We start from the raw sequence: 24,846 nt of genomic DNA on the forward strand, positions 1-24,846 counted from the left end.
TTGAATAAAAAATTTCAGATTGAAATTCTTCCTTTCATTTAGGTCGATCTACTGTACGTGTTGGATGACGGGACGGCTGCAACTTGCCAGAAAGCAAATTCATTAATATTAAAAATTATTTCCTTTGAGTAAGTTTGAAACGAAAAGGCATATTGGTAATTTTAGGAATTGAATCCCATAATGCTCCTTTGTTGTTGCGACAACACCGAGTTCGATCTCATCCCTATTTAAACAGCTATATATGTCAGGCCACCTAATAATATTCACACAGAGAGAGAGAGAGAGAAAGAGAAAGAGTCATGGTTTCTAGGAAGCACAAGAGAGCAGCCATTTATAAGAAGCTGGAATTGCTTCGTTCCCTCACTAACTCTCATGGGGTAATTCTCTAATAATATTGTCTGAAAGATATATATGTTCATCATTCTATCTTCTCCTCAATGGAGAATATTTTGGAACAAATTAATTTATCATTGTCCTGATCACAGATTCACAGTCATCATCATATTCTTGAGCTTAAACCCTTATCTTTAATTAACTCTGATAGTAATCATTCATATTCTTGAATTATCTGTGGCATCTCCTTTTTCTTAAATGAAACTTGAATCCCTTTTCTAACTAATATATATATAACAGTACTATTGGTGTCTCTATGTGTGCAGCACGGTAAAACCTCGATCATATTAGATGCAGCAAAGTACATAGAAGATCTAAAGCGAAAGATAGACGTAATGAATCAAGATATTGCCTCCGATGTCCAAGCTCCGTTTCCTCTGGTAGAATATTCTGAGACAACTAGCTAATTTCATGGGATATTGTTGGTTAGCCATATATATATATATATATATATATATATCTTAATAAATAATATCGCTATATATATTTCAGCGGCTTAGAGTAGAAGCCCAAGAAAAGGGTTTTCTGATTGAGGTGCTGGCTGAAAGGAGCTGTTGTGGGTTGCTTGTTTTCATATTGGAAGCCTTTGAAGAGCTGGGACTTGATGTTCGCCAAGCTAGGGTTTCTTGCGCAGACAGATTCCATTTAGAAGCCATCGGAGTCAGAGTAAGAGTTGAAAGAATTGATCATAATTAACACACGCACGTCCATACTCACATCTCTCTCTCTCTCTCTCTCTCTCTCTCTCTCTCTCTCTCTCTCAGCATGTGGTTTCATGCATTTGAACATGAATTTGATGATGATGATGATGTTCCAGGAAAAGCATGGAGGTGATGACGATGATGAGATTGATGCTAAAGTGGTGAAAGAAGTGGTTCTGCAAGCTATTCAAAACTGGAGTGAGATTAGCGAGCAAAAATAGTAGTAAATTAAGCGAGATCGATCTTCTTAATATGTTGATAGATCAGTTTGGGTGGTAGATGATGATCATCAAGTTCTGTAGCGTAGGGTTATTATTTTGCTTGCATATGCTTCTCGTGAGCTGTTGCTGATTGCCAATGATCGATATATCCAGAGGAAATCCAAACGTACGGCAGACATACAATGTCGATCATATTGTCAACATGTGAGTTAATTTGTTTTCACGTGCCATGACAACCAACAGCATGAACAAATTAAGGTTAAAAAATAAAAAATAAAAAAATGGTGGTTACTCTACCGGCCTTTTTCTGATTTCTTTAATGATCAATTGTCCCAAAAACTTAAGTTTATACGGTTGTGGTCGTCGGACGTTTTTGATCAAACCATGACGGAAGCACTGGAATGCTCGATCGGTGCAAATTCTACTTGAATGTGTGTCTAGACTACATGGTACTATAGAAATGAATGTTTTTGTATTTGTCGATTAGATGTTAGCATGATTCACTATCAATTAATTGAAGGTTAAAATTTGGGGTTTGAACTACAACTTAAAAGATAATTGGAGTAATTTAGAATATGTTAAAATATTAATTAAATTATTAAATTATTTTTAATTTTTTATCAGCTTAAACTTTTGAAATAAATATTGATGATTTAATAGAATGAGATGTCATTTGGTTGGATCGTTGGAGAGTTGTTATTTTGGTGGTCTTATTTCACAAATAATTAAGATGCATATATGGTTTACATGATCTTTAGGTCTAGGCATATTTGAATAGCATTTAAACAAGTGCATAAAGATAATTCAAGATCAAGTTCCAGAATGCCTTGATTGTAGTCACGATCGCAAGATCGTTCGAACATATCAATGCTCAAAACTTTAAAATTTCGAGTTCCAAAAAGACTCGATTACAAGGCAATTGTACCTCGTTCAAACAAAGTTAAATCACATTTTTTCACAGTAACTCTCAATTGCTACCATTTTTTAATCTCGTTCGAACGTGATAACCATAAATCCAAACAGAAACCCTCTATTGCAACCTTGTTTTAACCTCATTGAACACTATTATATATGTGATCTTTGTGAAACCTGAGTTTATGTTCGAACAAGACTCACTCTCGTTCGAATGTGACAACCTTATCCTGTTTTATTTGTAATTTGCTTGACCTTTAAAACATCAATTTCCTCCCCTCCCCCCATTTAGATAGGCTTCATAAGCCACGATTTTCATTAGACCTAGAAACCATAGTTTTTTTGTTCTTGGAGAGAGACTTGTTCTCCCTATGTTCCCATTAATATTCAATTCTCTCCTTGATTTTCATTCAACCACACAAAATAACTTTCAACCATTGGAGGTTCGGGTTGCAAAGGAGACTTTGTATAAGAAAAGGCTAGAGTTTTGGAAGAAGATAAACAATTCATTTGTTAGGAACAAATAAGGTTTTTACTTCAAATATTTTGCAAGTATAAACCGATTGTAATTGTTTCTTTTATAGGTGATAAGTTTACTGAGGTTGGTTGCCTTCAGACTAGTTTTACTTTTAAAGAGTTCTTTAAAAGGTTTCACTTCATCACCAAAATTATTGTGTCTAATTTATATATTGTTTTCCTTAATTTTGGTGATCGTGAATCTGGTTTGGAAATTTTATTTAGCTGTGATTGTTTGCAAACACCTATTCCTCCAGGTGTTGATTAGGTCAATTGGGTCCTATTGTATTTTTCATGTTTAAAATCGTTTCACATAAATAATAAAATAAATAAATAAATAAAACATTGGATAAGAATTAAGAAATAACAGATATTCATTTTCTTCAACAAGAAAAATGGAAAAATGGAACTAATTTCTGGTTTATTTTTCCTTTTTCATTATTAGATGTAGTAGCTTTATTAGGGTGAGCTCTTCATGTCCGTACACTATCTTGTTTCCATAAACGAATGAAAGTTTGAATAAAACTTAATGAGTGCTTCTTCAAATACGTTTCCAATGAAACTTCCTAGATCTTAATATGGGTTCGTTTGAGATTACAGTTTCAATAAGTACGACTTTAAAAATTGCATATTTAGAATCGCTACTTTTTAATATCGCAAAAGCGTTTGGTAAAACATGAGAAAAAAATAATTTTTTATCTAATATTTGTTATATGAAATCATGATTTTGATTTAAATTCACATTTTTTTTTCAAATAAACACCCAATAGCCTGCTTAAAGAAATCACAGATTATTTTTTTTATTTTTTTATTTTTATTATTTTATTTTTCTATTTTAGATTAAGTGCTTTTTAAATTGCAATACCAAATACTTTATGTTCTGCGATATCTTTTAAAAACGTAAATTATTCTTACAAAATCGTAATTCCAAAAACACCCTACTTATAGTATTTATATTCATTACCGCTCACATCCCCCTGTGCCTATTTTCGCAAAAGTTTAATCTAAAACGATATAGTTTATGGTTATCTTATTAAATACACAATGATATACAGAACATACAAGCACTGGTCCACCAAATGGTCAAATCGCAATGATGCCTATAGGTTGTAGCTTAGGCTGTAGCTGAAAAGATGACAATTTGACCCTGCAGCTAACGCTGTATTTTCAGCAAAACATCTCACGACATTATCATGCAACCTTTTCATTTTTCAAACAAATAAGAAGATAGGAGAAAATGATAAGGTGGTGCCAAAAAAAAGAGAATGATATGGTAGTCGAAAACTGGTACATGACTACCTACAAGTACATTATTGCTCTATTGTAAGACTGCAAAAATTTGAAGAAGAGTAAAAGTCCAAAATCCATATATAGTTTATTCCTATTATAGTTAATATTCTAGTGTTTTGAAGAAGAGTAAAAGTCCAAAATCCATATATAGTTTATTCCTATTATAGTTAATATTCTAGTGTTTTGAAGAAGAGTAAAAGTCCAAAATCCATATATAGTTTATTCCTATTATAGTTAATATTCTAGTGTTAAAACTCATTTGTTAAGAGATAATATTTAATCGTCTACGCAAGCATTTCATCGAGGGGTGACAATTTGTGTTCACATGTGAGATTCGGATCGTATCAAGATATGTATAAGACTATATAAATCACTATTAATTTAGCCTGCTAATTTTATGTTAGGTTCGGTTGTGTCAAAATTTCCTCTCATTTTACCGAAATGGTAGGGGACATTCTGCTGATCATTGAATTTGGCAAATAACAGAAGCACCCTTCAAAATGTGATGCGGCAAATATAGAGTAGCAATTATTTAATTGAATTGAACCGGATAACCCAATCCTAGGAAAAATAATTTTACATTTGAATCAGAGAGTAGCAATTTACCTCAATTTCATTGATTTATGACTGATGCAACAGTGTGCTACTCTGAAACTTTTCCTTCCACAACTTCCAAGCATTTCTGACTTCATCCAATTGTGCATCTGGAATGCTTGTATGCTCATCCAATTTTTCAACCCAGTCCTTCCAAGGAGAACTCGAAGGGTCCAAAAACTTTGAAACTTCAGGCAACATTACAGATGTGTAGAACTGGTCAACTGCTTTCAAAATTTCTTCTGATTCAACTATTGTCACCATTTCCGGCCTCTTTACATCTCCAGGTTTATTTCTGATAGAGAAACTATTTCCCCTCAAAATCAAAACTTCAGATGGGGCAAGGGGTACAACGATCCGTGAGAACTTGGCAAGTGACAATGTTATAATATCTCTAGGGAGTAAGCTGCGCTTTACTGCCACAGCAGTCCCAACCATTTTGCGGATCTATTGAAATGAATAATGACAAATGTTAAAAGATGTGGAATGAATTAGTAAAACAGGATCAAATTAGCTTTCTTTATTGTAAATTTCTTCATCAAGTACAAGGCAACCAAATAATAGCTAATGAATAAGCAGGAGTTCCAAGTCTGTCTGAGCTAAAGTACAATCAAATGACTAAAATGAGCAAAGGAGAAAGGATCTGAATCATGTGGCCCATAAATATGTAAATAGATGAGGGAAAAGGTGTCCATCTAGGACCATACCCATTACTGTAAGCTGGGAGATATCACTTAGATCCAAGATGGTAATTTTTAGAACAGAATGATTCGACACAATACAAATTAAATGGGTATCCGGAAGCAGCTTCAAGTAATAATTACACCAGAAGGCATTTAAATCATATACATTTCCAGAAGAACAGCAGTTGAAAAGATAACACATGCTACAGAGCTTCACTGAACTAAATACCTATTAATATCTCCTAAGAAGTACATGGTGTGAGGTTTAATCCATAGGGAAGGGTGTTGATTAGCAATCCAAAAGAAGTAGATGGTGATTGTTGCTTTCAGTAACTGCTTTTGAACTTGAGGTACTGCATGTAAAATTAATGGTAAACACCTATTTTAGTCCCTACAAAATTCACAAAATTCCAACTTGATCTCTAAAAAAAGTTTAATATTTTTCTTTAAAATGGCTACACCATGCAAATAATTGGCCTAGGATATATGTTAGGTCAATATAATTACTTTGACACTATACACTATCTTCCATCAAATTTGATCAAAGAAATGACTGAATTGCGTTTTTTAAAATTTATTCAAGGACTTGATTGTAACTTTTCAAACTTTTAGAACCAAACTAGAACTTCGTTGGTACTAAAATAGTCGTTTGCCCTAAAATTAATTACTGAGAAATTCTTATCGAAAGAAATAGGCAGATCCACCCTATATAAGTCACAATCACCTTAAGTCGCACCCAAATGTAATCAGAGTAAATATTATTTCTACACTTCCATGTGTATACTTCTACATTTCATTAAGTGGTATCTGAAACAAGATTAAATGGGATGTGCGAAAAAGGGATAGAAAAAAAGATAAAATAATTTCCTTCAGTTCTATTGCAAAGCCTTACTTGATGTAACATGAAAGACTCTCCCCATATAGAAAGCTCAACATAAGGAAATCCAAGTGATTTCTCCAGCTTTCCAGAAGAACAGCAAAAGATCTTTCTGAAGTGGGAAGCACTTATCCTGTCCTTCTCATCAGGTTCGTGTAACCATCTTGCAAGGACAGCTGAATTGGTAGTGTGAGCCTTCTGATCTTTTTCATGCTTATTGCAAGTGTCAGCTAGATGTTCATGAAAAACGTTGAATTCTGAAGAACTTTTGCTCATCCTCTCAGCATCTAGTGCAATTGCTTCATCAATCACAAAATCTTCATCTCCATCACTTTCCTCAAACTCACAGGCTGATGCCTCACTGGATGATCTTGCTTTCCCAGGAACATTACCATTTCCAAGTGATTGTTTTGCAGGAAACTGTTTCCTGTACTTGGACCGTACTGTATAATTGTGGAAAGGATGTTCTCCCTACAAATGGCATTCCCAAATATAAAAATTGGCTTACAAGTGACCTCTAGCATATAGGAATATATACGGTACCCATGGATCATAATTACAACAGACTACTCTCCATAAAGGCCAGAGCAACAAAGTTTAACTAATCATTGGAACCAGGCTTCTGTGAGGGCCCCAAAGAAGATTTAAAGAATTCTTAAATGAACAAATATCCAATGTTAATAATATGAGTAATAATATTGTCTTCCTCCCATGCATCATATCTTCTTTCACCATCCAAAAAGTGTGAACACCAGATGAAACATATGAAAAGATCTGAAACTAAGTTAAAAGCACGCCAGCATGCTTATAAACAAAACGTGGAGTGTAGCAAATAACTTGGGAGGCTGACACATGACTGTGTCAATAAAAGGACATGCAAAATTAAACCTTCCCTTACAAGAAAATCTGAATTCATTGTAGAGAGCAGATTTTCAACTTAATTGCTTACGAGTTATGTGCACTTAAAGACCATAGAAAACAACTAATAAGGCTGAAACAGAATGCGTGAACTAAAGTTCATGCAAAAAATTGTTAATTCCATTATAAAAAAGCAACTCGATTAGGTGTCAGCACTTCAAAACCAGAGAAACATTAATAAAGAAGAAAGAAAGAAAAGACAAATACCACACCTCAAACGCATTTAATATATTATTGAAGTCTGACAGATGATAATCAACCTCAGCTGTGCTAAAGTTACTTTTGATTCCAATGATTTCTGCAGGAAGGAGATAAGAATACTTCCGGAGATTACACTCCCTTCTAGGATCAAAGCTCCTAAAATATAAAGACAGATGACCGAAACCAAAGGATTAGAAGATAGAAAAGGACAGTAGCGAACACTTGTGAAAAAGAACTTCATGCCATGAGTAACTCTATATTTCACAGACTTTCAGGTAAACTAAAATCGTTAACCTATTTTGGGTTCTTTCCACAAACAATGAGAAAAATAATTTCTAACTATAAAGCAAATACCTCAAGGTCTGAACAATCACAAGTCAACATTGAGGCCTTCATCTAATAATTTGGTATAATAACATTTGAGAAAATCTTTTCTTTGCTTTTATTAAATGATATCTATTTCTGCCCTTCTTAGTAAGGCATGATAGGAATCATAATTTGGAGGCAGAAATAAGATATGACAAAAAGGAAGAGCGAGCCAAAACAAGCCAAATCATGTCATATACAGAAACAGTTTGCAAGTGATTTAGTAGCCTAAAGACGGTCCAACTGAGGAAGTAATTACAATAGATTAATTCATTAACAACTCTTACCCCAATTCATATATGCAACAAGTGAAACGAGTAACTTTTCAAGTTAAAAAGGAGCACATTTTCATGATCCTAATCCATCATCAAGATATTAGAAATCCTCCATATTTAACAACATTATTCACAGGATTTCTAATACGAAGAAAAACAGCAAAATCCAAGGTCTTACTTCTGTGCAGGCAAAATGCTAAAGACTTTTATATTTTTAGGAAGATGAGAGTTGATGTAATTTGCAAGAGCCATGCCATAGGGATCTTCTTTCCATGCATTTTCAGGGATTTCCATTTTCAATGATATAGTCGTTGCCAAGGAGTGCACCTAAAAAGTGCGTAAATCGCCACGAAACATGAAAAATAATCAGCAACCTCATGTTGTACGCAGATAAATAGTAAAAACATAATGCAAAAAAAAACTAATCCACAAAAACTAGTTTACAAAATTACTCCTTTATCAGTACGGCTACTTCTTGCCCACGCAATTTTGTAGAGATTCCCGTAATTACTATCACTAATCCCACCAGCCTTAAATATGGCCCCCTCCAATTCTCCTTCAATTGCTACATATCAAAAATTGTAATGCTTTTAGCAACAACCATGTTAAATTACCAGTTAATCCTAAAAGCTTAAGCTGATTCGATCATTTAATTAATATTCCAACACTTTTCCTTCACACATAGGCTCAAACTCTTCCATGATAAAATGATGTCCAACACATGAAATATTTAATTGAAATGAGCGATTCATTACGAAGATAATGTTCAACCTTAGGACCTTTGTTCTCATACCATGCTAAATTATAAATTATCCTAAAATTTAAGCCATTAATAAATTGTGAATTTAATTATTTAATTAACATTCTAACAAATCTTTCAAAAAAAAAAAAAACATTCTAACAAATCCCTTCGAGCTATGGCAAGCTGATTGAACTAGTATTTATTCTACATAGTCAATGTGTTTAAAAGATAATTTGAATAACAAGCATAAAAAACAAAATCCAAAAGTAAAATCAAATGAACGCGTTGAGGATTTCTAATTAAGCAACAATCTACAGAGTCGAAAAGAAACGAAGAATCTTACTGGATAATGAGGAATCGTGTCGTTGCATTTGCAGACCTGAACGAAATGTATGCATGGTAGAAAAAAAATAAAAAAACAAATTAAATTAATACACTAGAAAGAAAAATAAAAAACCAAAAAATAATAATAATAATAATAGATAGAGAGAGAGTAAAAGAAGTGACCTCTGTAATCGGATCCGACGTAGCCGACCCGAATGACGACTTTCTTTTTGCGGAAAGGTTGCCATTTGTGGGGGGAGGAAGAGGAAGAAGAAGAAGAGGAAGAACAGTGTGGTCGTAGGGGTAGTATTGGGATTCTGAAAAGTCTGAAGTTCGGGGTAGGGGTTGAGTGTGGGTTTTTGAGGAGGCATGGGGAGAGCGGGAAACGAAGAGATGAGATGGCCATGCGGAAGGAGCGAGCTGAATCGAGTGTCTGGCTGAGGTGTGAACGGGTTGGCTTGCGTGTAGCCCCCTATGGGTGGGTGATTAGGTCCCCAAAACGACCACCGTTTTAAGTACGGATTAGGTCCCCAAATTTTATGATAAAGTTGTGTAGAAAATTAAAATTTAAATAATGAATTGTGATTTTTAAGAGATACATCAATATTTGAGGGACACAATAATGACTTATAGCATTATTCATAATGTGTTGAGCTTTTGTTCAAGAGAGTTGCCACAAAGTATTTTTTGCATAAGGGAATTAAACCTTAAACTTTATGTTTTATGATGTATCGAGGTCAAGTAACCTATCACTCAACTCAAACCAACCCCATGAGATTAATGTTAGACATTTTTTAAAAAAAAACACTTAAAACGTGTCAAGTAAGTTAGTGTAAAATGAAGGTGAGAAATAAGCGTGAAAATAACATTATTATATTAGATAGATAGTTCAGATCGAAAAACACAAATTTGAAATACAAAAAGAGAGGTGTTAGGATAGCCAAACATTACTAACCGCCCATCAAAGGCAAACCACGCTCTTTTTGTCCAGGAAAATAATCTTCTGCATTTCAAAATTTTTTTTTATTTCTTTTATTTAGTACATTTTAAAAAATAGTATTATCTAAAATTTTTAATAATGATAGTGCATTTAGCGCACTACCTTACAAAATGCATTAAATAAAATAAACAAAAAAAATTTAAAATAGAGAGAATCATTTTCCGTCTTGAAAAATGGTAACTTGACCGCTACTAAACTTATTGAGAATAGCTAAACTTTTATTATTATAAAATCGGCCACCCCACCTTTTTTCTTTGAATTAATTTGTTGATTTTTCTTTTTCCTGAATTGCTTAAAAAAAAAAAAAAAAAAAACCCAATAGGTCCATGGCAATGATGGCACCATTGTGCGATAAACGCATTAGAATACCAACATATCCGTTTCCTATAATTATTTTGTCGTTAGCAATCTATCTGCTCTTCTCCCTATCCTCTTCTTCTTTCACTCTCACTGTCTTCGTTAAACCCTAAAGAAAAACCTTCCATTTCCTTAGCACACTCCGCCCACGACGTCGTTCCGGGACCTCCGTTCGTAGAGGGAGCCATGAACCCCTCTACTCTCTTCGCTTCTCCCTCTACTCCTCACCGTTCCGTTCTCTACTCCCCGTTCCTCAAACCCCTCCCCCTCCGTTTCACTACACACTCTAAAAAACTCACCCTCAAACGACGCCTTTCCCGAGCCTCAATCAATTCCTCCGCCGAAGATCAATCCGCCCCCTCCACGTCACCACCCCCTCCCAACAATGTCTTTGGCGGCAAGAGGGAGCTCACGGGGATTCAGCCTCTGGTGGCCACGTTATCACCGCCAATTAGATTAGCTAGCTCGGCTCTGATCCTCGGCGCGGCGATCGCTGCTGGCTACGGCTTGGGGTCTCGGTTCGGCAAGTCTCAGACGGCGGCGCTGGGTGGCGCCGTGGTGCTCGGCGCAGCCGGTGGAGCTGCCGGGTATGCTCTTAATGCCTGCGCACCGGATGTCGCCGCCGCCGATTTGCACAATTACGTGGCCGGCCACAGCGACCCGCGGGCCGTGAAGAAGGAGGATATCGAAACGATTGCTAAAAAGTCAGTTTGATTAAGACTCTTATCTGGTTGATTATCATAATTGATTAGTGTAATTGACGTTTTAGATATAGTTTTGTTAGTATTGGTGAATTCGTTTCCATTGGTTCAAGAACTCTAATATGTAATTTATATTGAAGTTCTGACACATTTATCGACTTAATTTTGTTGTAGTTTCGCCATAGTAGCTGTTCTGATTTCCTTATTTGATTTTCAGATATGGAGTGAGCAAGGAAGATGAGGCATTCAATGCTGAGCTTTGTGATATATATTGCCAGTGAGTCGAAATCAATTTTTCGTTTTTTAAATTAAGTTGTACACATATATGAGCAAATGAAATGTATACAAATTTTGTGTATATGCCGACTATTTTGTATGTGAGATGTGGTTTGAGATTCCTATATGTTTAGTTGGTTTATCTTGTGAATTTCTTGGTTAATTTTCTATTTGGATTGGATGTTTAGGTTCGTGTCTTCCGTTCTTCCTCCAGGAGGGGAAGAGCTCAAAGGTGACGAAGTTGATACGATAATCAACTTTAAAAAAGCATTGGGCATTGATGACCCAGATGCTGCAGCAATGCATATGGAGGTACATCTTACATTTTATTGTGGCATTTATTTCAGAGTTTGAGAATGCTTAAGGTTTTATGTGAACCAGATTTCAAATATTACTGGGGTTGATGCTGCTTGTGGCTTTGCAGATTGGTAGGCGAATCTTTAGGCAACGGCTTGAAACTGGAGATCGAGATGCTGGCATAGAGGAACGTCGGGTAGGTCATATGTGCTAGTTTTCTTGACTATTGTCTACTAATCTCAAGGATTTGAGTTGAAGATATGGAGCTTGACCATTATTAATCTCCAGTGCAGGCATTTCAGAAGCTCATTTATGTTTCAACTCTTGTGTTTGGAGAAGCATCGTCTTTTCTTTTACCTTGGAAACGTGTTTTCAAGGTCACTGATTCCCAGGTGATTGATCATTAATCCTTAACTTTAGTTTCTTAACCATTTTTCTGTCATTAATTTACTGGGTGGGCAATAATAATCTTTTCTGCCAGGTTGAGATTGCTATCCGCGATAATGCCCAGCGGTTGTATGCTTCTAAGCTAAAATCAGTTGGCCGAGGTAAATACATTATGCATTAAGGTCTTTGTGAGTGGCTGGTAGGATTGTTGTATTGTCTTAGCTGGTGTTTGAGTTAAGCAAGATTGCAAACACTGATCAGTTTACACAGTACTGATTACTTTCTTAAGCAAGGTGCCAATTGTATTTGATATACATCCAGTTTCTTGAACATTAACTATTGACTATATACTCATTACTTTTCTTTTCCATGCTAGGTTATTGTTTCATATAGTTATATGGTTGAATACTTTGGTGAATGATTTCATTTGTGGGTTTCTACTTGCAATATTTAACGGTCATATTTGGTTTAAACTCTGAATACAAAGAAATGCTTATATATTGCTTTAGATATCGATGCGGAGCAGCTTGTTAGCCTTAGAGAAGCACAACGTTCATATCAAATTTCTGATGAGGTATCTTTTCCATTCTTTTGTTGTTGAGAGGATTTATGCAGCTGGTTTGTAATTGTTCTCTATGTGATATGTCCTATTCATTGCAGCTTGCCATGGACTTGTTTAGGGAGCGAACAAGAAGACTGGTTGAGGAAAATATTTCAGCAGCACTCAGTATACTCAAGTCCAGGACAAGATCAGTGTATGGTCACAACTGTTTAAAATAATTCATGCTTACAGATGGTTTCGTATATCACAAAATCAGCCATGTTTTTTTTTTTTTTTTTTTTTTTTGATATAACTACATTTTGTCTAACAGGATGGTCTTTTCTTCTGAACTCAAATCATAATAATATTTTCCTAACCACTTCTGTATACACTTGTATGCCATTGTGTGCCCCTTCCCCCCTCCCTTTTTTTTTTTGTTTTGATAGATTCATTTACTCATCAATTTTTATCTCCTTCAATAATTTTATCTAAGAGTGTGCTTCTGTTCCTGTATATGCTTTCTGTTGCGAGTTTTATTGTAAAAGGATCTTCTGCTCCTTTTTATTTGAGTCTTATTGGAGGTTTTGGTTTGCTATATCATTAGTAGTTTGTTATCTGTATCATTTTTACCATCTAACAAAAATAGGGTTTCCAGCAGGACTGTCACAGAAGTTGTGAAAGAGCTTGACAAGATACTAGCTTTTAACAGTTTGCTTATCTCACTGAAGAACCATCCGAATGCAGATCAGTTTGCCTCTGGGGTTGGTCCGGTTTCTTTACTAGGTATGGATCCTAACTCTGAGCTTTTGCTTGAATGGTCAGGTTGGACATTATGATTTTATGAGCTGGTATTGATTTGTATCTTTGGCTAGGTGGTGAGTATGAGGGTGACAGAAAGATGGATGACTTGAACCTCCTTTATAGAGCATATGTTACAGATTCTTTATCTAATGGTCGCATGGAAGAAAATAAGGTGAACAAACACTGATAGTTCTCTTTATGTCTCGACTTAATACTATATTTCCTTTTATTCTTTATAAACTAGAAATTGAATGTCAAATTATTGTTGCAATGAAAATATTCTTTTCTTTTAAGCAATTTTGTACTTATTTTTGTGAGAATGTGATTACCAAGATTACTTTAAAAAAATAATAATAATAAAATAAATAAATAAAAAAACAAAAGAATGTAATCGCCAAGCTTGTTTTCTTGCTCTTTCTTAGTTGACTGACCCAGTTTTATTTTTTTGAGCTAATAGTGCCTTTTAAAGCATTCATAACAAACCCTCGAATTTCTAAATTTATTCTTGAATGTTCTTAATGTTATAATCTTACCTAAACCAGTCTTTGGTAAACCCGCCTAATTCTTTATTATGCTGCTGGAAGCTTGATAGATGCTATTTCCTTTTTCTTTTATCTTTTTTTTTTTTTTTTCCCTCTCTTTTAATAAGCCAAGTCATAGGTTGATCTCTAAATTCATCATTCTAATGCTGTTAACAACTTGGTCATTTATCTCTTATCATATTGTAATGGGGAGTCAGCTCCATTCCTCTGTTTGGTATTAACTTTTTCAAGATTTTTTTTTTTTTTTTTTTTTCATTCTCACAGCTTACAAAATGGCACTATAAAAAGAGAACTTCTAGATAATTTGTTTTTTGGTCCTATTCTAGAAAACTAGCCATATAGAACTTATTCTATATAGATTTCGTGAAGTTCATTCTAGCTGAATAGAACTTATTAAAAGTTCATCTAGTGTCTTCTATTTCTAGCATTTTCTTTTTGCGGTCTTTCATTAAGTAGATCAAAGGGTGGTTCATTTAACCTTCGTATTTAGAAGTGGGTCCTTAACAAAGGTAGACGCCATAGCCTAATCCTAGGAGGTTGTGTGTCATGAGACCCGATCGCGCCAGATTGAATACTTTGAGGTGCACAAAATCAATATTTAAGGACAATGCTATTGCTTGAGTATATATCATTGTGAGATATTTCCTTGCTCTAATTTTATTCTCTTGCATTCTATTTATTTTATTATTAATTTTTGGATTAATATTATTTAGTATCAACAAGAACTTTGAACTTTTTTTTTTTTATTAGTAATTGAGATATCATTAAAAGCATAAAACGCTCCTAAGTACACAGGAAGTATACAAGAGAAGCCACCTAGCTAGTAGGAGCAAAAAGAACAAGAAGAAAATCATGATAACTAATCATCAAAAGAGAAATAAAAGCAGTTGTCCAAAGATACAATGTGCTGAAAAATAAAGACTTAATTTCATAAAACATCCTCTAACTTAATAGACGAGATCAAATTTCATCTCCTTATTAATATTGGGTTGCGCCTTTTGCGCTTTTAATAAATTGTAATTACTTATAAAAAAAAAATATTTGTCTATTTGAGTAAAGACACATGTATCTGCAACAAACTGTGATAAATAATAAAATGTTTATAAAACTATAATTGGTGAGTGAATCTCATTTCTTGGTGTTGGAGAGAGAATTTTCTACGATAGTGTAAATAATATGGTATTTCTTATAACCAATTAAAATAATGCTTTATTGTTTTTGTGCTTTATTCAGGTTTATTCCTAATCCTCCTGTTATTAATTCATACGTATGTTTTGGATGTAGCTTGCTGCGTTAAATCAATTGAAGAATATATTTGGTTTAGGCAAACGGCAAGCAGAAGCCATCACACTAGATATTACCTCCAAGGTATACCGTAAGCGACTTGCACAGGCTGTTACTGGTGGTGATTTAGAAATGGCAGATAGCAAAGCAGCCTTCCTTCAAAATCTCTGTGACGAGCTGCACTTCGATCCACAAAAGGCCAGTGAGATTCATGAAGGTAATTGATATATATATATATATTGCAAAAAGTTTTGTCTAGGTTTCTGTATAGTTATGCAATATGTATCATTCAAACTTGATTATTTTGTTAAATGTTCTATCTGCTTCATTAATTGCTAGATATGTCTTTGTCTTTATTGTTCTTTTGGCAATAGTACCTGACATATCTGTTTTGTCTTAAGAAATTTACCGGCAAAAACTTGAGCAATGCGTAGCTGATGGAGAACTTGATGAGAATGATGTTTCTGCCTTGCTGAGGTTACGTGTCATGCTCTGTATACCTCAGCAGATTGTTGAAGCAGCCCACTCAGATATCTGTGGCAGTTTGTTTGAAAAGGTAACATTTTTTTGGTTTCATTTATCTTCTTTTGTCATGTAACATACCTGGTTGTCAAATCATAAGTATATGTTTACTGTTCTGTGTTGTATTATGACATATCAACTTGAATCCATCGGTTTCCCTATTCATGGTGCACCTCCATCCCAAGTCTTATACATTTACATGGGAGTTAGAATTATAGAGGTTGATGGGATGCTGGAAATATCTTATGTTTTTATGACTGGGCACTGAGCAGTAATATTAGCCTGTTGTTTAGAGCAGGGGCATTACCAGATTATGCCTTGAAATGCTTCAAATTTCAGTTGAGGACAAATTTTAGCAAAACATATAGTGGCTCTCCTAAAGCCCCCCAAAACTCAAGTATATACAATCCCATCCTTAACTTGGTCTCCAATGCAAAATTTCTGTTTCTGCCCCCTAGGTTTAGAGATTGATGTGGGTAAGCGGTGCATCCTTCTCATTGCTGGATCAAATTAATTGGTTATCAAAGGCCAGTTCTATTATTTTCTTTTGCTGCTGTTAGTATGGTAAGTAGAAAGGCAAGCTGAAATTTTGATTTTATGGAGGATTTAAATCGATTTGTGATTCCAAATGGTGATCAATATGGTGCACCATGTTTCAGCCATTGCAACTGTTTCTTGATCGCTAGTACCAGAGACAAATGCTCTGGGAATTTCTCGAGGGATGATTCCATCTCAAAGACATACTAAGTCAGACATTGTAAATGGAAATTGTTGCTCACAATACCAATAATGAAGTTATTTTGGAATGAGTTTGTTTAAAACCAATAAAAATCGTATTTTTTGGAAGCATTTTGTTTGCTAGTTAGACATTTAGTTTGTGATCGGACAGTGTTTTCTGGTTTCAGTTTTTGTATAAATTAATTTCTTCGAAGACTTGTTGATTGCAATACAGTAAAATAAATAGATGCTTTGATATGAGTAAACATTACGTGATTTTGTATTTTGTTTGTCTACCTATCAATTTTTTTTTTTTTTTTTGTACCACAAAATGATGTAATTGATAGTATTGTTGTTGACCAATATGCTGGATTATGTATTATTTTCCAGGCAGTGAAGGATGCAATTTCAGCTGGTGTTGATGGTTATGATGCTGATGTCAAGAAATCTGTGCAAAAGGCAGCACATGGCTTAAGGCTGACTAAGGAACTTGCCATGTCTATTGCGAGCAAGGCAGTAAGTATCCACTTTGAGAGCTTCACATTGACGGTTTAGAGATGAAGTTCTGAATCCATATTTATGCATGTTCTCCTTTTCTTCAAATTACTTTTATGCAGGTCCGAAAGATTTTCATCAACTACATAAAACGAGCACGGGCTGCTGGGAGCCGTACTGAGTCAGCAAAAGAACTTAAGAAGATGATAGCTTTCAACACTTTGGTTGTAACTGAGTTATTGGCGGATATAAAAGGGGAATCATCTGACACCCCATCAGAAGAACCTGTAAAGGAGGAAGAGAAACCAGTTGAAGAACAAGTTGAAGAACAAGTTGAAGAGGATGAGGAATGGGAATCTATTCAGTCGCTTAGGAAAATAAGACCTGGTAAGGAACTTACTGCTAAGATGGGGAAGCCTGGCCAGACAGAGATAACTCTCAAAGATGACCTTCCAGAAAGAGATAGGACTGACCTCTACAAGACATATTTGCTTTTTTGTCTTACTGGTGAAGTGAGAAAGATTCCATTTGGTGCTCAGATCACAACAAAAAAGGATGATTCAGAGTTTGTTCTACTAAATCAGCTTGGTGGGATCCTTGGTTTGAGTACTAAGGAGATCGTGGAAGTACATAGGAGTCTAGCTGAGCAGGCTTTTAGGCAACAGGCTGAGGTGATTTTAGCTGATGGACAGTTGACAAAAGCCAGAGTAGAGCAGCTAGATCAGTTGCAGAAGCAAGTTGGTTTGCCTCCACAATATGCACAGAAGATAATAAAGAGCATAACCACTACGAAAATGGCAGCTGCCATCGAAACAGCTGTTGGTCAGGGAAGGCTTACTATAAAGCAGATAAGAGAACTTAAGGAAGCAGGTGTCGAATTAGATAACATGATATCTGAGAGCTTGCGAGAGAATCTCTTCAAAAAAACTGTTGATGACATTTTCTCATCTGGCACTGGCGAGTTCACTGAGGAAGAAGTCTATGAAAAAATCCCATCAGATCTCAGCATTAATGCTGAGAAGGCAAAAAGTGTTGTTATTGAGCTTGCACGAACTAGATTAGCAAATTCTTTAGTTCAAGCCGTGTCACTGCTAAGGCAGAGAAATCGACAAGGAGTGGTATGGAGTTTTATGAACTTATTATTCCTGTTGTTTTTATTGATTTGTTTCACAAGGAATTCTTATCATATTTATACTTCGATGGTGGTCATTTAATGATTTGTGCTAATCCTGTAGTGTTGTGTAGAAGGATATGTTTGATGGCTTCTTTCTTCTGGTGCAGGTTTCCTCTCTTAATGATTTGCTGGCGTGTGACAAAGCTGTACCTTCCAAGCCGCTGTCATGGGAGGTGCCAGAGGAGCTAGCTGATCTATATGCTATATACCTCAACAGTGAGCCAGCACCAGAGAAACTGTCTCGTGTGCAGTATCTGTTGGGGATCGACGATTCAACGGCGGATGCTCTCCGGGAAATGGGAGATAGAACACTTTCTGTAGGTTCAGAAGAAGAGAAATTTGTATTTTGAGTGTGGTAAGATAGCAAATAGCAAATAGCTTTGTTAGGCGGCACCATTGAAGGGGCAATAAGCAGCTGCCTGATTGGCTCACTTCATCTGCTAGCTTTTTTCTTCGAGTAAGGAAGAGAGAATCATTATGTTGTTGTGAAGACAAGTTTTTGGCGTGAAATTAGATGAAAATCATCAGTATAGCTACTTTTCAATGGCACATTACCTGAAATCCGGCATAGCCACAGAAGAATCAATAGATCTGCTTAGTATATTTTGACACAGCTGTCTCCAAGCAAATCTTGAATATTTTTGAGGTTATTAATATGTTTTAGATCACTCGTTTTAACTATTTGGTTACTCGGGCTAAATTATTGGCTTACAGCATCCATTTCTAGGTCTTGCTTATGTTCTTAAAGTTAGGATTGAGAAAATTCTTTCAATTCAGTCTATTAAGTTAACATTTGTCAACATGATTTTCACATGTTCTTAAGACATATCAATCTAATACCAGTTTCGTAGGACGTATCAAGGCATGAATATAAGACTATGTAAGTCAACTATAATAACTTGTTATGTTCGTGTCGAATTTGCGAATTGTGGTTAGATTTAGGCGCCGCAAAGAGGCAAGTAGGCGGGGTTCTTTTTGTCTTGTTGACTATGCTAAGCTTAAGTATAGGTTCAATAATTAATGTACAGTGTTGGCTCTGCATGGTCATAAGAGGGCTTCTGGAGCCTAGTCCGAAGATACCAGAATCTAACTATGCGTTAGACTTTGGCATTGTGGTACCTTTTAGTCGGTGCACCCAGCAGTCAAAAATGAAGTTTTCTCGCCATTCAACCACTCAACCATTATCCAAACTCTTTTAGTATTTTCTTTGTCAATTGTCACCGCTCTTCCACCAAAGAAAATAAGTATAATTCTCAATTATTTCTCACATTCAATGATGTTAAGCAATATGCACTTCTAGAACTATTTCCATATCATTTTAGGAACGTTGTTAGCTAGGGGTGTTATAATTTTTATTACAAGTCTCTTACAAATTGACGTGACAATCTACATGTTATTTGTTACATCAGCCACTAAACAATTAAATTTATCTGTCAAATTTTGTTGCTTCAATTTTTTTCATTCATGTGGGTACCACATGACCCTCATAGGGATTATCCCGTGAATTTATAAAAGGTACTATAAAAGTTATGGTATTCCAAGCATTTTTCTATAGTAAAAATCATAACTATCCAAATATTTTTCCTCATTTTAATGATGAAAGTTTAAAATACTGCTCTTATAGCACCTTGGTGTCAATATCATGACTTCGTGTAGGTTGACCACGACGAACAACAAAACCATCTTAGGAAACCAGGGCGCATGGCAGTTTTGTTGACCATGATGCCATGTTCCTACCATTATCATTTTTGCTGCCCGAATTTGCGAGGGCTTTGGGGGAATAATACAAAAAGATGCCAAGGCGTGGGATACATCATGCTTTCTTGCCATCTTTATTTGAGCGACAAATATTAGAAATTATATTTTTATTTTATTTTATTGATGTGACACTATCAATCAATTTTTAAATTAGTTACTATTGAAAAAAATGATTCATAAAATTAATTTATAGTATCGCATCAATAAAATGAGATAAAATTAAATAGACATACTTTTATGAAACTAAACTGTGTTTGTGCGGAGCGAGAAGAGAAGAAAAGGAAAACATAATGAATTAAGTTAGCGTTCCTCCTTTGTGATTGTGGATGTATTTTTTAAGGGAGAAATGATTTCTAGAGTCTTGTAAAAGAAGAGTCCCACATATAAAAGAGAAAAATATGGGCGCATGCACCAATACATGCACGTGTATGACTGTGGGCTTTAGGACGCATGAAGCATATCGTGGGACTTTAATCGCGCACTTGGCACTTGGAACGATCATTTCTATGAATAGCTCACTCCATGAGTAGAAAATGCATATATACTCTTTCTCTCTCTCTCTCTTTCTCAAGGCTTAATAATTTTGGCCAAATTTAGGTTTTTTTTTTAATTTTTTTAATTTTTTAATTATTGATTAAGAGTATTTACGTCTTTAAACGACATTACAAATTTTTTTGGTAATTTCGTACTAATTAAAAATTTGAGTGAACATGTTACATTTGGTGCAGCATTGAAAAGTTAAGGAAAAGTTTGCTATGAGTCCCATCAGAAGGACATCAGACGGTTGAAGAACTCAGATGTTATCTTTAATTGTTTGACCTTAGATAAGGCTGAAATGTCAAATACGCAGCTCTCAAAGGGAGAAAATTTCCTCCACTAACCCATTCTAGCAACTGTAATATGAATCTTTCAGACTTTGTCTCCGTTTACTTTGCAGAGATTATTATTTGTTTATTAGTACCCTTTTGAAGCTGCCAACTCCTACGAGTAGTTGAAGGTTCTAAAGTTTGGGGGATTAGCAGAAAATAACTTCCAGATCAAGACCACTGCAAAGGTTCAATTAAAGCAGTAAAATGGGTATTTGCCCTAATTAGGTTTGGTTGACTAATTAGATTCCTACGCCAAATGTGTTCACATGCTATTAATTCAACTACAACAAAGTTTGTCAAAAGTAGCAGCTTCTGGCCCTTGGCTTTTCCACTTTTAGTTAATTCCCTAATTAATTATACAACCGGCCACCAGCCGTTGGCCGGCACAATTTTGGTGGCTTATTTTTTGTCTTGCAGTAAGTGACCTGTCGTCCAGTCTGACCGTCCAAAAATCTGTAATACAGATATAATGAAAGAGTTATGTTCAAAGAGATATTTTCTACAATGTTGAAGTTATATAGATATATGATAGTCAGATCCCATGTGCATGGTAAGAGTTACATGTGGAAGAACCATGACAGAAATTAGTCTCCCATGCATTGTCCCAAAATAAGGGCTAAGTGACCTTGTGCAATTAGAATAATATGCTAGATAGTCTTAAATTTTTTAACAGTTTTTCTTAAAATTGGGTTGGGGGTTGGAACCAGTCTATTAAACTTACTGACATCGATCTATCTTCAATGCATGTAATTCTCATATGCATTTTTAAACTAACATCTATTAATTCTTTCAAAATGCATTCGTAAATCTAGAAACTTTGTCCGGCCTCAAAATCTGATCTAATAAGGCCTAAAACCAAGCATTAATGATGTTAGGAAGCCGTTTGCTACATTGAGGTGGGTTAGGAACTTAGATAATCTTTAACATGATTTAATTTTGACAAAGACGGGATTTGAGTTGACCTATTAGAGTATATCATGTTAAATCACCAGTTATCTCAAAGACTTAACCTTATAGGAAGAGATGAATTTAATCACTTAACCATTACTTTTTAACACTCCCTTTACGTGTGGGCTCAAATTCCCTTTTAATAGGTGATGTTCAACACGTGAAATATTTAATTTAAATGAGAGGTGATTTGACGAAATCAAGATTCGATCTCAGGACTTTTAACTCTGATTACTATCAGGTCACGAAGATAGTTTCATCAATTTCGGTGGATGCGTATGTAGGACACCCTTCTTCCCATTTTCCAATTTTTTAAAGAACCTTTGACCTAGACAGTCCAAGTTTTCGTCTATATATACATGCAGTTTCATCTATTATTCTCAACCAAAGACCAAAGACAATATCTCACAAGCTCTACTTCTTTGTCGTCTTAAAGATGGCATTTCACAGCTCACACTCAAACATACTCTGCTTCTCTGCATTTTTGCTTCTGTTTGGAGCAGCCTTTGCGCAATTATCTTCAGATTACTACTCCTCAACGTGCCCAAAAGCCCTATCCACTATTAAAACTGCAGTGCAGAATGCAGTTGCCAAGGAGCATCGCATGGGGGCCTCTTTGCTTCGTCTCCATTTCCACGATTGCTTTGTCAATGCATGTTTTCTCCTCTCTCTCTCCTTCTCTTGCACCATGCATGTGGTCATGAAGTTATTTATAAATGCCTGCATATATATATACAACCTAAGATTAACCACACACATTATCCCATGATGTTTTATATGATAAACAAACATGCATTCATGTACAATTTTAAGGATAAAAGTGTAGAGATATCAATATCATGATTTGTTTTTCAGTCAATTATTGATGGATTTGGTTGTGGCTTAAACAGGGATGTGATGCATCTGTGTTATTAAATGACACTTCCAGCCTCACTGGAGAGAAGACAGCTGCCCCAAACGTAGGTTCATTGCGGGGGTTTGATGTAATTGACACCATTAAGTCTCAAATGGAGACTCTCTGCCCTGGAGTTGTTTCTTGTGCAGATATCCTAGCCGTTGCAGCTCGCGACTCTGTTGTTGTAGTAAGTACAATTCTTAAAAATATTAATTAAACGATTAAAATTCTTACTTTTATATGCTTAATTAAGTTTTAGAGAAACTTCACTTTAAACCCCTTAACAACTATGTGTTTTGAAAAGACTCCCTTAATTTCAAAAACTCTTGATTTAACCTCTTGAACTTTTAATTTGATTCAATTGACTCATTTCTATCGGATTTTAAATTTTAAAAGTGATAAAATGACGTTTATATCCTTAATTTTTTTTATAAAATTTTAAATTTACCCTTAATTTCAAATTAAAATAATAATAAAAAATGAAAATCGAAGGGTAATTTGGTCTTTTTAGTCATTTTCGATAGAAGTTAACAACTAAAACTAACGAAGAGTATAAATTGATTGAAATTGAAAATTTATAGGTGTAAATTGGGAGTTTTTAAATTTTGAGGGGTCTTCTCAATACATGCATGCAGTAGTTCAAAGATTTAAAGTAAAGTTTTTCCTGAAATTTTCGTAATAAATATTAATTTGAAAAGGTCTTAAAGAAAACGTTATGAATTCGGACATTTTTTCTACGAGCGGATTCACTAGGAAGCCAGTGTTTATAAATCAATGAACACTAACAAAAGTCATCACATATATATTTTTCGTTTTTACTAATCATGTAGTAATTAATCTCTTTGTTTTTGCTGGTACTGTCTCTTTCACAAGTTGGGCGGCCCTTCATGGTCAGCTCTGTTAGGCAGAAGAGACTCGACCACAGCAAGTTTTACAGCAGCAAATAGCGACCTACCATCTCCAACAATGGACCTTAAGGACCTTTTAGCTAGCTTCTCGAACAAAGGATTTACAGAAAAAGAAGCTGTAGCCCTCTCAGGTAAACCAAAATAAAACATAATTAATAATATTATTATAATTAGCATTACTTTAATTATTATTTTTCTGAATTATGCACAAATATATATACATATAGGAGGTCATTCAATAGGGCAAGCCAGGTGTGTGGTGTTTCGGGACCGAATCTATAACGAGACGAACATAAATACAACATTTGCAACATCATTAAAATCAAACTGTCCAAGCACAGGAGGTGATGAAAACCTTGCTCCCCTTGATGCGAGTACCAATGTAATCTTTGACAATGGTTATTTCAAGGACTTGGTGAATAAAAAGGGCCTCCTCCATTCCGACCAACAGCTCTTCAATGGCGGCTCCACGGACTCTCAGGTCACCACCTACAGCACCAACTCTTCAGCTTTCGCTTCTGATTTTGCCAGCGCCATGCTCAAAATGGGCAACCTTAGCCCTCTCACAGGAACCAGTGGCCAAATTCGTACTGATTGCAAGAAAATTAATTGAACCTTAATTATTAGAATATATCTATATATATATATATATAGTAGTATTTCAATTCCTGTGTTTTGTGAAAGTAGATTTAAGAAATGGGGTTTGCCCAAGATGATCATCAATATAATATAAAGTTGTACGTTTGTGGTTTACAGTATTTGAATTTACAGAGCAAATAAAAAATAATACAAAGTCTCTATTATCTCTTTCTCTAGTGTCATCTTTATCTTGAGTTTGAATTTGATTGAGAGTTTGTCGTAATTGAGCTATCTTCAACATTCTGTTTATGTAAAACATCATCTTGAACAGCAGATTCTCGACATTCTTGGATTATCTACAAACCAGTAGAGGTGGAGGTTCATAGGCTAACCAATTTGATAATTGTGTAGCTTCCTTTTATGCTCTATGCACCCTATTAGGGGTGGGTATCGGTTTGGTCGATGTTGGTAGGGGCATTTTCGTCTACTGATTTGTAAAAGTCGGTTAAGTTTATTAATTAACCAACTTCATACCCACGAGGAATAGTTTTGACTTTTTCGATTAATTGGTTAGTCGGTTAATAGGTGATCGGTTACATCAATTAATTGTAGGTTACAAATTTTTATGTTAAGACTTGTCAATTTTTTTATAACTACAAAATTAGTAAAGAATATGTTTTATAAATGAAAAGAAAAAGTAAATTCGTGGAACATTGACCAAAATGACAACAACAAATCAGCTAGACAAGCACAATAAGAAAAGTTTCCAAATAAAATTCAAA

The 24,846-nt window shown here is 35.0% G+C and overlaps 4 protein-coding genes across 4 annotated transcripts; 3 read left to right on the forward strand and 1 right to left on the reverse strand.

Annotated features, from left to right (window-relative positions):
- The first annotated feature begins 249 nt into the window (after positions 1-249).
- Positions 250-1,516, forward strand: LOC132164431 (uncharacterized). The gene is made up of 4 exons (XM_059574944.2): positions 250-377; positions 660-773; positions 886-1,059; positions 1,211-1,516. The coding sequence occupies exons 1-4, from the start codon at positions 300-302 to the stop codon at positions 1,313-1,315; spliced, it is 471 nt and encodes a 156-aa protein (XP_059430927.2). The 5' UTR covers positions 250-299; the 3' UTR covers positions 1,316-1,516.
- Positions 1,517-4,482: 2,966 nt separating this feature from the next.
- Positions 4,483-9,449, reverse strand: LOC132163946 (Pseudouridine synthase family protein). The gene is given in 8 exon segments (XM_059574332.2): positions 4,483-4,675; positions 4,678-5,074; positions 6,203-6,658; positions 7,318-7,462; positions 8,126-8,274; positions 8,400-8,512; positions 9,033-9,068; positions 9,197-9,449. Coding segments are annotated over 8 exon segments (1,548 nt in total). The 5' UTR covers positions 9,420-9,449; the 3' UTR covers positions 4,483-4,646.
- Positions 9,450-10,402: 953 nt separating this feature from the next.
- TIC110 (translocon at the inner envelope membrane of chloroplasts 110) lies at positions 10,403-18,788 on the forward strand. Its single transcript, XM_059573546.2, has 15 exons — positions 10,403-11,074; positions 11,289-11,348; positions 11,536-11,659; positions 11,772-11,840; positions 11,938-12,036; positions 12,126-12,192; positions 12,541-12,605; positions 12,692-12,786; positions 13,228-13,355; positions 13,445-13,545; positions 15,200-15,416; positions 15,601-15,755; positions 16,829-16,954; positions 17,056-18,051; positions 18,215-18,788. The coding sequence occupies exons 1-15, from the start codon at positions 10,557-10,559 to the stop codon at positions 18,455-18,457; spliced, it is 3,063 nt and encodes a 1,020-aa protein (XP_059429529.2). The 5' UTR covers positions 10,403-10,556; the 3' UTR covers positions 18,458-18,788.
- A 3,296-nt stretch (positions 18,789-22,084) lies between these two features.
- Positions 22,085-24,180, forward strand: LOC132163307 (cationic peroxidase 1). The gene is made up of 4 exons (XM_059573547.2): positions 22,085-22,334; positions 22,573-22,764; positions 23,451-23,616; positions 23,713-24,180. Exons 1-4 carry the CDS (start codon positions 22,119-22,121, stop codon positions 24,096-24,098), a joined length of 960 nt encoding a protein of 319 aa, XP_059429530.1. The 5' UTR covers positions 22,085-22,118; the 3' UTR covers positions 24,099-24,180.
- Positions 24,181-24,846: the final 666 nt, after the last annotated feature.

This window comes from Corylus avellana, chromosome 8 (genome assembly GCF_965113065.1).
Source record: "Corylus avellana chromosome 8, dhCorAvel1.hap1.2, whole genome shotgun sequence".
NCBI classification, from domain to species: Eukaryota; Viridiplantae; Streptophyta; class Magnoliopsida; order Fagales; family Betulaceae; genus Corylus; species Corylus avellana.

Excerpts from the sequence above, each read along its gene's own strand:
- LOC132164431 (XM_059574944.2), top strand. The coding sequence starts at position 300 with ATGGTTTCTAGGAAGCACAAGAGAGCAGCCATTTATAAGAAGCTGGAA. Across the intron at positions 378-659 it reads CCCTCACTAACTCTCATGGG|CACGGTAAAACCTCGATCAT; the intron begins GTAATTCTCTAA and ends CTATGTGTGCAG. Across the intron at positions 774-885 it reads TCCAAGCTCCGTTTCCTCTG|CGGCTTAGAGTAGAAGCCCA; the intron begins GTAGAATATTCT and ends TATATATTTCAG.
- TIC110 (XM_059573546.2), top strand. The coding sequence starts at position 10,557 with ATGAACCCCTCTACTCTCTTCGCTTCTCCCTCTACTCCTCACCGTTCC. Across the intron at positions 12,193-12,540 it reads GCTAAAATCAGTTGGCCGAG|ATATCGATGCGGAGCAGCTT; the intron begins GTAAATACATTA and ends ATATTGCTTTAG. Across the intron at positions 13,356-13,444 it reads TGGTCCGGTTTCTTTACTAG|GTGGTGAGTATGAGGGTGAC; the intron begins GTATGGATCCTA and ends ATCTTTGGCTAG.
- LOC132163307 (XM_059573547.2), top strand. The coding sequence starts at position 22,119 with ATGGCATTTCACAGCTCACACTCAAACATACTCTGCTTCTCTGCATTT. Across the intron at positions 22,335-22,572 it reads TCCACGATTGCTTTGTCAAT|GGATGTGATGCATCTGTGTT; the intron begins GCATGTTTTCTC and ends TGGCTTAAACAG. Across the intron at positions 23,617-23,712 it reads AGAAGCTGTAGCCCTCTCAG|GAGGTCATTCAATAGGGCAA; the intron begins GTAAACCAAAAT and ends ATATACATATAG.